Genomic DNA, 15,300 nt, shown 5'->3' on the forward strand with positions numbered 1-15,300 from the left:
AAGCAAGGGATGCATGAGACAGTGGATGACTATCTCATGGCGCTAAGAGAGCTGGCAAACGAGTGCCGTTTTGGGGACAGCTACACAGTATGCTGGGGGTTTTGTTGGTGGTGGCATGCAGGAGTTAAAAAATACAAGAAAAGATGCTGCCATGTAAAACTATAGCACACCATGTGGAAGAAATGTTGCACAAACCAAAAGATCAAAAACATAATTCGTAGAAAGAAGTTACACAAAGTAACAAGTAAGATGGAAGAGCAACAGACCCAGAGGAGTCGGGAACGCCGAAAAGAGAGAAAAACAAACCAATAATCTGAGAGAGTGCAACAAGTGTGGCATACACATACATGCGGCGCATGACAAAGCTATCCCGCGTGAGGAAGAAAAGTGCACGAAATGGCAAATGATAGGTTATTTTGCAAGAATGTATAGGAACAAAACCGTGAAGCAAGTAGAGAGAGAAATGAGCGAAAGTGTGGCATGAACTCAACTCAGTCAAAATACTGAGTTTAAATGCGATCAAGAAAAAGGGGAAGAAAGTAAAACCTCACTGTAAGGTGTGAGTAGGAGGCAAGCCCATAAGGATATAGTCTGTCTCAGAATCTGACCTCACAATAATATCAGAAGAACTGTTTGAAAAGAGGGGGAAAAGAGAAGTACCAAGACTCAAAATATCCATATCGAAACCAGGAGCCTATGGTAGCAAAGAAATCAAGATATTAGGTTACTTCAAAACAGGCCTATAGTTTAGACAGAAAAACCAAAAGCAGAGTATATATGTTACAGATGTAGGAGATGCTCTGCTGGGATGGCCGTACCAAGCTGAATTGGACATCAAGCTAGAGACGAACGCTAAAGACCAAGGCCCTCATTACGACCCTGGCGGATTTTTTCCGCCATCGACGGACTTTCCGGCCATGGCGTAAAGTCCGTTTACGCCATGGCGGATGGTGGACTTACCGCCCCATTCCGAGGTCGGCGGGGCGGTAAGTCCCCATTGACCCATTTACCCTTCCCCATTCCCATTTCGGCCCCATAGGGTATAATGGGAGTGGGGAAGGAGTTAATTACGCCACCGTAAATTACGGTGGCGTAATTAACACCAAGGTCCCATAGCGCCATGGATTTTTACGCCCGCAAAAAGCGGGCGGAAAAATGACCATGGCGCTATGGGAACTCGTAGTTGGCGGTAAGGGGTCGGCGCAGCTAACGCTGGCGCAAACCCCTTAGCGCCAGGGTCCTAATGAGGCTCCAAGTAATGTCAGTGATGAAGGCAGAGGAGTAGGACATACACTAAAAAAGTATGTGGAAATATTTGCTGACTCGATAGGGACACTAAAGGGGTAAATGCACACAATCAAATTGAGAGAAGGAGCCACTCCATTCAAGCAAAAGGTGAAATTGTGGAAAGAGTGGAATTGCAAGAGATGTTCCAAAAACTGATGAAGAAAATGTCATTAAGACTGTAGAAGCCATGGAATGGCTTAGTCCTGTGGTAATAACTAGAAGGAATGGGTCTGACAAACTTAGAATGTGCATAGACCTAAGAGTGCTTAGTCAAGAAGTGGTAAGTGATCATTTTCCTGTTGCTGAACATATCTGAGAAGATGCAGTCCTTGCAAGGAGCCACCATATTTTTGAAAGTTTGATATAACCACTGCGTATCATCAAGTCAGGTTTTACCCCAAGCCAAGACGTTTGACGGCGTTCATGACTTCATATGGCACGTACCAGTACAAACAAATGCCATTCAGACTGTGTTCAGCGGAATTGGTCGTTGGATGGATAATGACCAAAACTTTGCATGGCATATAGAAGGTCAAGTTCTTTCAGGGCGACATATTGAGCTACGGCATCACAAAAAAAGAACATTATGTTGCTCTGGAAAGAGTGCTGGAAAGACTGAGAAGGAAAGGATTCTGGCTAAAAAGACAGAAATGTGAACTACACAAAGACAAGGTAGATGTCCTGGGATATACAGTCTCAGGAGCATTTATGGAACCGAAGGAGAGCCTGGTGCAAGCAATTGCACAACCCCGGAACCACAGATAAAAGAACAGTCCTTCATGGAAATGGCAGAATATTACTTGAAGTTTGTGAAGGATTTTTCCAGTAAGACAGAAGAATTGAGAAGGCTACTGAAGAAAGGAGAGACATTGTAATGGGCAGATCAATGCAGGCTGACCTTCAGCAATGTAAAGAAGGACATAATAGATGCACCAAGGCTCAAAGCATTTGACATGAGAAACAGAACTATCATAGGCGTAGCTGCAAGTACATATGGTATAGGAGCAGCCTTAATGCAGCAGACTCAAAAGGAAACCTACACATTAGCATTCACATCTAAGGCAGTGACAAGCACGGAGCAATATTATTTTGTGTTCTAAAAAGAGATGCTAGCGTGCACCTGGCCAGTAAACCATTCCCGGACATACTTATGGGAAGAAGGTTTAAGTCGTGGACCGATCACAAGCCATTAGTGATTATATTGGAGCATAGGGAATCGGACACCAAGGCTAGCAAGACTAGCATCAAAAATGCAAGAGTTTAAGTTTCAGATAGAGCATATACCTAGATGGGAAAATAGAAAAGCGGACTGACAGTCGATTGAGATTACCACTATCAAGCGAAGAAGAAGGAATGTATCTGAAAGACAAATGTGTAGGTGCTTCCTTCACTGATAATGCTGAGCAAGGTGACCAAACCATAACTTCAGAAGAATGGTGCAGAGAATCTGGAAAAGACGAAAACATAATGAAAATATTGGAGTGCACCAGGAAAGGGTGGCCAGGAGAAAGAAGCCTAGTGCCAACAATGCAAAGCTACTGGAAAATACAAAGTGAGCTAAATCAGCACAAAGGAGTACTAATGAGAGGAAACATGTTGATACCTCTCACCATCCTCAGGAGCAAGATAATATGGCTGGGCCATGAAGGATACACAGGAATGATGCTCACCAAAAGAAGAATAAGTGAACAATATTGGTGACCCCAAATGGACACGGAGACAGAGAGAACTGTGAGTAACTCAAAACTTTCCAAGGAAGGAGACGCGCATGGTGACAAGAGTATCACTGTTGGGGAAAAGTAGAATGGCTCAAAGACGTATGGCATAAAGTAGGTGTTGATTTCATAGCACCAATGGAATACCTCCCAGCGGAGCATAAGTATGCTGCAGTCCTAGTGGACTAAGTATCCAAATGGTCTGAGGTTCATTTCATGGTGGCGATAACGACAATCTCCTATGACCTGTTTTGAAGAAGTATTCAGGAGGGAAAGATACACAAACATGGTAATGTGGTCAAGGAAGACCATTTTGTCTCCTAAGAGATGAAAGAGTACCCGCAGAAGAACAATTTGAGACATATGAGATTCACGTTGTACCACACAGAATGCCACACAAACACAAGTGGACAATGTCCAAGTACAGGGCTCCTATCCAAGCAAGAAAGATACATGAATATTTCATCCAGACAGCAGGCAAGAAGAAACGGAACAGAGACAGAATTGCACTGTATAGTCAAAGAGAAACTGAGGAGAACCCAAAGATAACAGAAGGAATCGCGAAGGCCAGTGAAGAGCAGGGATCGAGAGATGAGAGAAGAACCACCAGAGAGTATCTGGAACCAGGAGCAGAACATCCACCTTTACAATCGAAACCTATGGAAGACAATGCAGAGGTGAAGTGCCTAGGTGAAAGAGGACATCAGAATACACCAGAGAAGACAAGAGAAGGAAGCAAAGAAACTAGTTCACTGAGAACCAGTAGAGTGAGAAGACCACCTGGTAAATATAAAGACAATGTTATGGACTCATTCATTATTTATTAACAAAAGGGGATACTGTAGTGATGCAGCTAGTTCATGTCACTGCGCAGGATGGCAGCGCAGCCCATCATCATGGCTGAAGGTTGGGTGATGGTGCGCAGAGAACATGGAGAATGGCACAAGGAGCATTGGAGCGAGGAGCTCGACACACAGCTCCATGGAATGTCTGTGCACATGGAGACTTTTAGATAAATAATTATGCAGATAAGCACAATAAACAAATCTGCTAACAACTTCTGAGAGTGTTCTTCATAGTTAAAGCGTGCTACAGGTTAGGCACATTATTTAGTGTTTGCTGCAAGTTCATTTAGTGTTTGGAATCGATTTCCAAGTCTCTCTCTGGGAGCACGCCAGGTTTTTAGAACTACACACAAAATAAATGTGTTTACGTGAATCTAAATTGTACTTATTAACGTAAAGAGTGGTTATCCCGAAGGTCCCTGTTTTAGGTGAAGTTAATTACTCCCAAACCCCACATCCTCTCTTCCATCTCTCAGTTGATACTTATGAAGGAGGCCTGCCTTCACAAGTATGGGCTGCGATGACGTGTAGATCTAGGGGTAGTGGAGATTACTGGTAAGAAATCAGAGCATGAATAAGTACACATAGCTTTTTAACTTTCTTATTGTCTTACAAAACGTCTTATTGTTTTACAATTCCGTTATAGCTGCGATAATCTGTGTGGACAGGGCACACAAGACGTGACAAGAAGTGTACCATGCTATAACCGCTTCAGTGCCAAAACTCTATAAAAATCAAATGAAATTGGTTTAACTCTATAACTGCAAATGCTTTTTTTCCTTTCAGCCTGCTAACAGGTATGGGAAAAGACCTATGTGTGCAAACCCTAAGCATGGAAGAAGTGCCGTAGCATACCAAGAGGAGTGCGTGTACGTGAACCGCCAGAATTTCGCTTCGAAACCAAATGTGACAAGATAAGCCATTTTCAGGACCTGGGTATGAGGTCATAACCTCACTCTGACAACAAATACACTTCGAGGAAACCTGCTGCCCAACTTGAGAAATAAAGAATAAGAAAACAATGTACAAATAAGGGGCTCTGAACTTGCCCCCCTAACATCATGGAGGAAATTCTAATTGGCTTGTGCTATAGTGGATTCCGCACGATTTTCGAAATGGTTATTGATGTGTATGAGTGCTTGTTTCTTTCCATTGTTTTTATAGTTTTGCATTTTTATTTAACTTGTGGGAGCGCCCTTGTTTTTTTTTTCCAATGACCTCTATGCTGCACTGTACAAAACCCTATATGCCATGAATTCATTAATGGATCCAGTCAAGCAAATGTTTAACATGTTATCTGTAATTCACCCCACTGGTCAGAAAGGTTATTCCCGCAGATGTCAGCCACTGCCAAGATGTTAAAGTGAGAAACATTGTGCTTGGTACAACAGTTAAATCATATACAAATGCTCTTTCATTGAAATGTAGAATATTAACAGGAAAACAAGATTATTCTGTGCACACCCGAAGAGCACCATGCATGACATTTTTCACATATTGATTTTTGTATATAGTCTACTTACATATATATATATATACATATATATATGTATATATTTTGTATTGGTTTAATTGAAAATCAATTTTTACAAGAAAACATTATTTTAATATATAAGTCCATGTCCAAAAGAAAACATTTCTGAACTTTCAGAGAGGTTTCCCATAGTTAATTCTCAGCAGGCTGGTCTAGTCCGAGTTTTGAGAGGAATCCAACCACTGCTATCACCCAGGCGGCCTCTCTCAACTCATAAGCTTGGCCCACCATTCGTCCTCACTGTAAACGTAAAGGAATAAGTGGCCAAGGTGAGTCATCCTGATCTCTTCACTCCCCTTGCAAGCTGGTAGAAGGTGTTTTATTGTCTCTTGATTTTGGTGGTTGCAGAATCGGCACGTGTCTGTACAGGGTTGATTTCTTATTGCTAAGATCTCGTTTGTGTATAACGGGTTAAGTCGAATCCTAAGAAATGCTTGTCGCACTTTTCTGTCCGGGAATTTCTGTCAAATAGGGTTTGGTTTGATTTGCTCTCCCTTTATTATATGGTAGGTCTCTGGTAAGTTTATAGACTAATGCTTCTTCCTGTGTTTTTATCCAGTCGTATTCCAGCAACCTCTTTTTTTACCTTGGATGGGTTTGACTTCAATTCCTCTTCGGAGCTACCCACTGTTTTCAGTAGTATGTTCTTTGTTCCCCATTTATTAAGCATTTTGTAGGATTATCCGTCCATTTCCTTTTTTATGGCTTCTAAAATGAACGGTGGTGAAGGTAAAATTACTTTTCTGTATACATATTGTGTTTGAGGAAAATGTTTTTTAATGATCATTTGTTGTTATATTAAAGGTTCACCTACAATCAAAAAAGTATACGATTGTACTCATAGCATAATTTAAAATGCAAATATCGAAAAATAGTCTCTAAAATAAAAATTAAATGCTTAATAGGATGCTATATTATTTGTTCCTGTCTTAGGCAAAAACAAATTTACAAATACTGTATACATTCTTCAGACTGAAAAAATATGTTGAATTATGTCCCTGTGCATGCCTGAATGTCTGAATGTCTCTTGTTTCTTAATGGCTGGTATTACCATTATGTGTTACTTGCCAAAACAGTAGATCAGCTACTCGTCAAACAGGATAGGGGTAATTTCATTTATTGACATCAGGCCTTGAGAAGTTTATAGAAAACATTCTATGCAAAATGTAGTTTTCGTGGAAATCTTTAAATATTAGGAATCTCTAAAAAAAACACTTGTAATGATTTTGATTTTATAGCCATAAAACATACATTTATGACTGTATGATCAACAACAGTTTGATCGAACATATTAAGAGCTGATAAGTGAATTCACCTACATCACACTGCTAAGAGGTTTTACTGTGGTACATTGGATCATAATCCACTATTGTGGTATTGCATTTGAATTCCACAGTGAACACAGTGTGAGGTCCATCATATTTGACACTTTTTGGCTCCCTACAATTATGCAAATACGCCCATAAAAGACAACTAGGGAATATAAATACCCCCATCAAAATATAGGAAACAGAGATAGAGTCATTCCTCATGCTTTCACTCACACAGCTCCATGGATATGTTTGTACCTGTAGTACATGCAATGCCACAGGATGAAACCTCTGTTATTACTACCTGATCCGACAAATATACCCTTTAATGTGCATAATTAACTTGGTGCAAAGAAATATTTATTATAAAAACATTTGTTTTATACTTAAAACATATGTTTACTTGCTTATAAAAATACTCCCATTGGTAATTGGCCTTACTTTTTGACTACATAAAAAAATCATTTACAACAAACTCCCCCTAAACAATCTTATCTGGAGCACTGAGATGTTCTATAAAATATGCATTATCTTCTATGAGGATACGCATCTTCATTGAAATTCACAGTTGAGTAAATGGGGTTAAGAAGAGTATTTATTATTTATTGGCACATGGTGGAGAAAACCCACTGAGGCCAGCTGTTCTAACAGTGCCCAAATTGAATAGGCGTGTTTTGACAATAGGCAAATCTTCGACTCTGGTTCTGTTCTTCTTTCAGTGGCAACAACAACGTTCTGCAGGTAAGCAGGACAATGTCTGGACTACTGGGAAATTTGCAGAAACTACAGAAACTGAGTAATTATTAACCCTTGCATGTAGGCTACAGTGATGTTGTGCCAGTCGTAGATTGTACAATTCTGGAACTAGGTAGACTGAACCATGTTCCAGTGGACAAAGTTCAAGTCAGAGATGGGAACCTCTGTGCCACAAAGAAAAAAAAAAACATTCTTGGTAGTAGTGGTGGCTGGTGAATTTTTAAATTGGTTAGACATAATCATTTTATCCCTGTTACCACATAGAAGGGAGCAAGCCAAAGACTTCCAATTGGAGTCCAGGAGAGTTCTTCCCTCTTAGAAAGTATTTTAAAATCTTGGGTGAAAGAGGTTAATTTTAATGCAACATTTTGGGTATAAAATGGAAAAGAAGCATGTAAATTAAAGACAGTTCTGTAATGAAAACAAATGAGATAGTCCAACATTTCAGAGGCCAGCCTATCAACAGTAAACAGCAGCATTTTGCAGGAGCCATCAGAGAATTGTTCTATCGGTAGATTATTACATATTTGACCCACTTGATTAATTAACAAGCTAACACGGTGTTACTACGTCTGGAAAAAAGCAATGGTATTCCAGTAGGAATATATACAGGTTTTGAATATTTTGTCAGACAATGTAATGCAAATGACTTTTTTTTAACTAGCTAGAACAGGAACAAACAAAAACCACAGAGCAGAGAAAACAACATGAATTTTTTGCAAAAGAGCTACCTTCAAAGAACATCTAATCAATGCACAAACAATTTAAGCTGCTGGTATTAAAATAATACTCAATATTATTATTAGATTTTTATTATTACTGTTATTATAAGGGTATTTATTGAGCACAGACCTAGTTTCGAGAAGCAATGGAGTGCTTTACAATCATAGAGGGAAGAACATGCTGAGGGGAGCATAGATAAAAAGGTGTGGGGAGCTAACAACAGGGAGTGGGAAGGTGGGACATGTGTTAACACGTGAACTTCAAGCAGCCAGGGGAGGAAACAATGGGGATCAGACTACCCAGTCTCAGGTAGGGTTTTGAGTGGAGTATGTGTTAACCTAGGCATTAGGGAGGGGGTATTCCTTGAAGAGGAGGGTCTTGAGCTCCTTTCTCAACTGTAGAAGTGAGAGGCGAGTTTGATGTTGACAGGGAGGAGGTTCCCAAATCTTGGGGCTTAGACATAGTACGTTTGTCTTCTGGTTCTTTCCTCCCCGCACAATTGGAAATGCTCCCATACACTATGGGAATCCCACATTATATTAGTTGAGCTCAATGTGCCAGTTTTGTCACTTTCACATTTTTTCGTGCCTGTTGCAAATCCATGGATCTAACTGCCAAAAATCCCAGTTCACCACATATTATTAATCCAATGCCAGTTTCAACAGTGCAATGCAGTGTTATGGCAGTTACACATTGTCATGCAGAATGATATACTGCACCACCGCCCAGAAATAACATGCTATGCCAGTTTAAACAATGTCATGCCTGCCAATGTTAGCCTAGAGAAGGACATTGTAGATCTAATTTCTGTATTTTATCTAGAAGATTGGGATTGCAGTTCAAATACTGTGATGCCAGTGTCACCCCAGTAAATCACATTACCATAAAGGATACAGGCAGAATGTTTGACTACCATTGAAACACACTTCTGTATTGCTTAAAGTGATCAGCAGATGCAGGAAAAACCCTTATGTCATTTTTGGACAAACATGTTAAATAATCCATTGACAATTAATTCGGATTTAGTACTTGTGATATTATAATTTAAAAAAAAACTTAAAAATGCCAGCATTTCTCAGCACACGTCTATACTTGCAATGTAATCATTTACAAAAGATGAATAATTTAAATATAAACTTGCCCATAGAATAAATCACAGATAACATATCCAATACTTTTAATCCTTATTTTAGTTTGTCAAAAGCATATAAAGACACCAAAGTGCAATAGATAAAAACAATAACCAAGAGTGAAAAGTTAAGCCATCTACTTCTGAGAACATTTAAGTCACATTCTTAGCACTTATCTCCCAGTGACATATACACCCTTTGGGCATGTACTGCCAATTGTGCTTAGCAATGCAGATCCTTGTGTCCACCATCAAGGGGGTTAACAACACATAACCAAAGTGCAAACTCAACACTGCATACAATAACCCACTTTTATCTGTGAAACTTTAGTTGTTCAAAAGTGCAAAGGTTTGTAAAAAACATATGTAAACACAAACTTAAACATTGTTACAAACCAGCAATCAAAGACCTAAAATCTCTTATAAAACAGTTTGTTCAACTGTGCAAAGTTAGTTGTTACAAAAGATAGCAAAGTGAAAACTTAACCATAAATCAAAACCATACATACAAGTTCACTGGTCTTATAAAAGAGCAATGTTTTAATTCTCAAATGATTTGCTTGTAAATACAAATAGGGCCATAGCTTTTTCAATATATAGGTAATTACGTTGGCTAATGTAGAAGCAATCAAACTCTGGACTTGGGAGACGACACTTGAGTAAATCTTTAACATTAGCAGTGCAAGGTGAGCACAAAGATGGATATAACACAATCCCCAAGTAATCCCCAATCTGTGCTACTCCCTCCTCACTGTACAACAACCTATATAGATGTTTAAGTACATAGGCTTCTAATCAGTTAAGGGAAGATGTTATGACTTCATTGGGGAGGATTTAACTATTTCCAGTGAATACTACGGACTTGTCTGAGGAGCCAGGCAAGTCTGGTCTTCCAAGGTGACTCCTGCGGCCTTTAAGAGATATCAAAACAAATGTATTTTCACAACTCAGTTAAGGTGCACACTTTCTTATTGCTATTCGTTTGAAGCAGTTTTGGTTAGTACATAAATATTCTCCTGGAAGAGTAAGCACGTTTATAAACATGTCTGTTGAATCTAAAGAAAGCTAGCATGCAAGTAAAATGCTGCTTCCGTGTTCCAAGTTCTTTTTCTCCACGGACAGCAATCATATGAATAACAATGGTGTTTCTCTGAGCTACACCTAGCCTGTGTGCTGAATATAAGGTCTAGTACTCCTACATCAGTATACCTTTTTCATTTCCTTTTAGATTCACTTATAGTTACATTTCAGTCTACGTTATTTTAGGCCATCATTTACATACAACTATATTCGTCCTGCACACTAGTTTTTAATAGCCTGACCCGGGTGTGTACCTGAAATCGTGCAGAGTTAAAAAGGTCACGTTGTAAGCTACTAGTCTGGCATAAAAAGCCCCTTGCCACCTCAGTTCTCCACATGTAAACAGCACATCCTTTCATACTTGGCAATATTCACTAATCATTAGCTAAATGCATAAGAACAGTCAATTGGGCCTTGTCTGTTCTCATAAGATCGGCTCTCATATTTTTGGAAAATAAAAATGCATGTATTTTACAGAGTTTCATTCATTGCTCTGAGTTATGGTTAAGCTACTGTTTTGGAAATGTTCATAACTTTGGAGCCATTCAACTGTTCGGTACAAAACCTTGGAACAAAGTGGGCATGTCCATCTGAATTTGTTGGTAACGTTTTAAGTACCGTTTTAGTTTTTAAGTACCGCTTAGGGGGCAAATGCTAAGTGGTTGTCCTCAAAGATACATTTCTGATTCTAAATCCAACATGAAATATTTGCTCTCATCTACAGAAAAATACACTACATGAATTTGCACCAAACATTCTTAAAGGGCTGGTGTCTGGGGCTACTCAAGTGCGTAGGTTAGTTTTTGTATATTTTTGGCAGTTAAATCCATAGATTTGCATTTTGAACAAAAAATCATCAGTTGGATTGGCTAAAGAGAACATTAATTAATTTGATTGGCTTGGTGCAGATCTGTGGATAGTCACAGATATCTGTATATCCCCACATCTCAAAATGGGGAGTCAAAAGCCATGAATCCAGTGTTGCAAAATGCCCTGCAAAAAGGAAAAAGAGGGCCATCTAGCAGCCCTCTGGGTCACTGATGATGCCATATGTAATATCATCTTTGATCCACTAAAATTCAATATCACCTTTGATCCACTAAAATTCATGGTAACCCTGGGAAACAGCACTATATAAGGGTGAGGACACGTCAGCCCTTCCCCGGACTCAAATGACTCCAACTAACATGAAGGGGCTGAGTAAACTATCAATCCTAGCAGGTAGGAAGGGATCCAGTGATCACCAATTCAATACATATGCACAACAATTATTTGAATGAAAATTAGCTTTAATTAAATATATTTCATATAAAAACAGGAACAGGTAATCAAAGGACATTACATTCACATAGTTACAACTACTTTCGTCAAAACCAAATGTGCATGACCCATGCACTATGTGGCTATATTCAATATAAACAATTTACACTGCCTTGGGTGCGTGTAACCCTTAGAATTGGACAATTATTATCTCATGAATCTCTGCAACTTGATTGACCCCCCAAAATGTTAGATGTAAACTGGACAAAACTGTCATCATGGTGTGTAAATAGATGACATCAGGACCACCCCTATGTTTATTGTGCCCAGAAATAACTATATACATTTGAGTTAGCTTTTTCACCCAGCAACATCAAACTTTGCCTAGCACACAACTACACAAAAGCTCAAACCGTTGGCTTTGGAAATGCGTGTTCCTTAAGGATTGGCCCACACCAGCTCTTCTTGGGATGCCGCTGTCCACACCCCCACCCATGCCTCAATAACTCCATCATTTTAAAATAGAATAGTACTCTCACGCCTTACCCCCAAAAGCCTCCCAAGTCAAGACCAAGCAATTATCACAGTGGTATTCGATTCCCAGCTTCCCAGCTTCTGCACTTATCCATACTGTGTGATCTTGGGCAAATCCCTTTATCTCCCGGTAGTCCCCATTCTGCTCTCTTTCAGAACACAGCAAGCCAACAAGCAGGCTGTAAATGACCCATAGGCACTGCACTAAGCCAGGGGTGGATGCATACACACACACACAAATATATATATATATATATTCACAAACAAAAACATTGTTAAAGGGACATTATGGTTAAGTTGCACTAGCAAAAACCTATGAAATTCTATGGAAAAACGTTGTTACAGGGATGTTATGGTTATAGGTAAAACGGATAAACCCCCCAAATTCGACAGTTATGGCAAGCTAAGCAACCATAACTCGTGCCACCAGTGTGCACTGCACGGACTAACACCCATGACATCAAAGATGCCATCACAAATCTCATTTTAGTAGAACATTGCTGTAAGCAGAATGTTGCTGTAGCATAGCGTTTTCTGTAAAGACGATAGGTATTTGGTATGGCAACATAACCATAACGTCCCTTTAACAATGTTTTTTCATTGAATTTCATAGGTTTTTTAGTAGAGCAACTTAACCATAACGTCCCTTTAACAACGTTTGAATTTCATAGGTTTTTATTAGTACAACGTAAACATAACATCCCTTTAACAAAGTTTTTGCACTGAATTTAGTAGGTTTTTACCACAAAGCCTTTACTTTGCATAGTTGTACCATACAGCATAGGAAATTGGTGTTGCCATGCCAAGGAGCTCAATAACCAAAAACTGTAGGTGTGAGTGCATATAGCGGCAAACATTCCATTTGCTGGAAACACCATTAGTTGTCTTATATACTTCTCCCATTCATCAGAGTGAATGTGCATGTATGAATAGCACCATGTAGGAAGATCGCAAGAAGAATGAAGTAAGGTAAGTGTTCAAACTATGTACTTGTGAAACAAACAGACCAAAGACATACAGTATGCACCATAATGAAAAGCACCAGAAGACGCAGTCACGTAGGAGTCCAGCAATGTTACCATACTGCCGCTACATATGCAAACAAAGAAAAAATAGTACAGTAAGGAATGCAAAGTATTGACAGCAAAACCTAACTCCAATGTGGTAACTACACTGAAGTGTTTCCTATTAATAGCTAATTTCTGCAGTGTACCACAATACAAAACCACGGTATGCGTTTTTTGTTTCGCAACAATGCCAAGCATAATGGAATAGCTGCAAGAGAACGTGCCTCTTCCCTAAATAAGTAACAAAAGTAATTGCATAGGCAAGCAGCACAGTCTAAAAGAAATTGTAGGTAATGTATATTGCGTTATGTACACTTCACACATATGTTTGTGTGTAAGAAGACATACTTCACATTGAACAAATGCATCAAAAGTGCCACCTCTTCTGCAACAGCAAGTAGCTACACGAAATCTAAGAGGCACTGTGAAAAGAAATGTAAGCAGCTAGTACGTATAAATGGAACAATTGCTAAACAATTACTAGAACCCTTGCCCTGTCCAAATACTGCCGATGTTTGTTACAAAATAAAGGTGTACATGTAAACTGTTTGTGAGTGTGTGCATATTTGTAAGGTTGGTGCTGGCAATGTATTGTGACTCTGTAGCGCACAGTGCCGCCCCAGACGCTGCAGGTAAGCAAAATGGAAGTGTCCTACCGAGAGTGCATGTGGCCGGTGTATGTTGAATCGCAATGGAAGTATCCATATGACTACAAAATTGGCCTCATGTCTGTATCTTCCCATTCCCTTTGTAATTAGTCATGGCACCGGACGTCTGTCAGTTGCACACCTATACGTATGCGTATGTCATGCTCTGTCTCCTGGTAATGCCTCACCTGTCTCCACGCCTACCAATTCATGCCACACACTACCTCATTTCAAAGTGTGCTATGGCCTATGGATTTCATGTTGCAAAGCTACCGATTTATGACACATGACTAGCTGGCTGGGGCCCATTGGGAGCAAGGAGCAGTATGCTCGAGTGTAAAATGGGCGTGTTAAATGGCCCATTGCCTTGTCGTCCCATGAGGTATGAAATTGACACACTGTATCTGCACGTAGCAACGTGAGGTTGCGTAGCAAGTTCCTCCCTACAGTTTGCGCAAGTACATAAAATATTGCACTACACATATGACAATCAGTAGTCAGTCTGGAAATATAAACGCTGTTGCTGCTTACTAAATCCCAGACAGTTACATGTGAGCACAGCTGAGTAAACAGCCAAAATGTTTGTATCTCAAACATTAACAGTGCTGCTTAGAAAAGTATAGTGGCGGCATGCCTCTGCCTGAACAATTGTCTTGTACCGCTTCCTAATGAAACTGCATGTCTCCTAATGAAAAGCACAGCTATGTGGAAAAATGTAGTCATCTCCATAAATGCTACAGACACCAGTAATGGTGTACCATCAAATAAGGGAACTTTTGCTTACTCAATGCTCTCAACAATCTCTTCAGTTGATGCACCACATATGAAGAAGAGGCTCTACCTACATGTTGAGCTCTGTAGTGTAGCGCGACAACATGAAAAGGGCCAAAAGTAACCGCTTCTTCACAAATGTCATTGAGAATGCTGAAATTGCGAATGTCAACAGTGCACCACACTGCCTCCACTCCTTCCAGCCCAAAATTGTCCTGCAAGTTTTTTTTCCTGGACATAACTGCAAATCTACCACAAAGCCATCACCGAGTAGCAGCACTCTGCGTCCCTCCATTTGTACCAGTCTGAGTGCACGAAGTACATGAACAATTTGTTATCGCCCCTTCCTATGAGGCGGAACCTAAGAAGGTAATTGGATAATCTAACAGGCACATTCCCATTGCCCTGCATGCTTACAGGGGCACAATGTGGCACGTGAACTTTCCGAACTAGCACAAGGGCCACGCCCCAGTGAAATAGGAGTAGTCCTTCTCCATATTGGTGCTCTTTCCTGTCACGTACACCATGAAAACCTGATTGGCCAAATGCTATTGTCACATTTCCATTGCCAGCCTGGTGAGAACGGCAGAATGTGGCACGTGCCTTTCCCCAAGTAGCGCAATAGCTGCGGCCCAGTAAAGC

At 40.0% G+C, this 15,300-nt stretch overlaps 1 protein-coding gene across 2 annotated transcripts in view; it reads left to right on the forward strand.

Annotated features, from left to right (window-relative positions):
* CD226 (CD226 molecule) overlaps window positions 1–6,208 on the forward strand; it is a 446,184-nt gene extending 439,976 nt beyond the window's left edge. For both annotated transcript variants that reach the window (XM_069620780.1, XM_069620781.1), the window contains one exon: window positions 4,634–6,208. In XM_069620780.1, the coding sequence (XP_069476881.1) occupies window positions 4,634–4,765 (132 nt within the window). In that variant the 3' untranslated portion in view covers window positions 4,766–6,208. The remainder of the gene's footprint in view (window positions 1–4,633) is intronic.
* Window positions 6,209–15,300: the final 9,092 nt, after the last annotated feature.

Source organism: Ambystoma mexicanum, chromosome 5q (assembly GCF_040938575.1).
Source record: "Ambystoma mexicanum isolate Mex_15411 chromosome 5q, UKY_AmexF1_1, whole genome shotgun sequence".
Taxonomy (NCBI): domain Eukaryota; kingdom Metazoa; phylum Chordata; class Amphibia; order Caudata; family Ambystomatidae; genus Ambystoma; species Ambystoma mexicanum.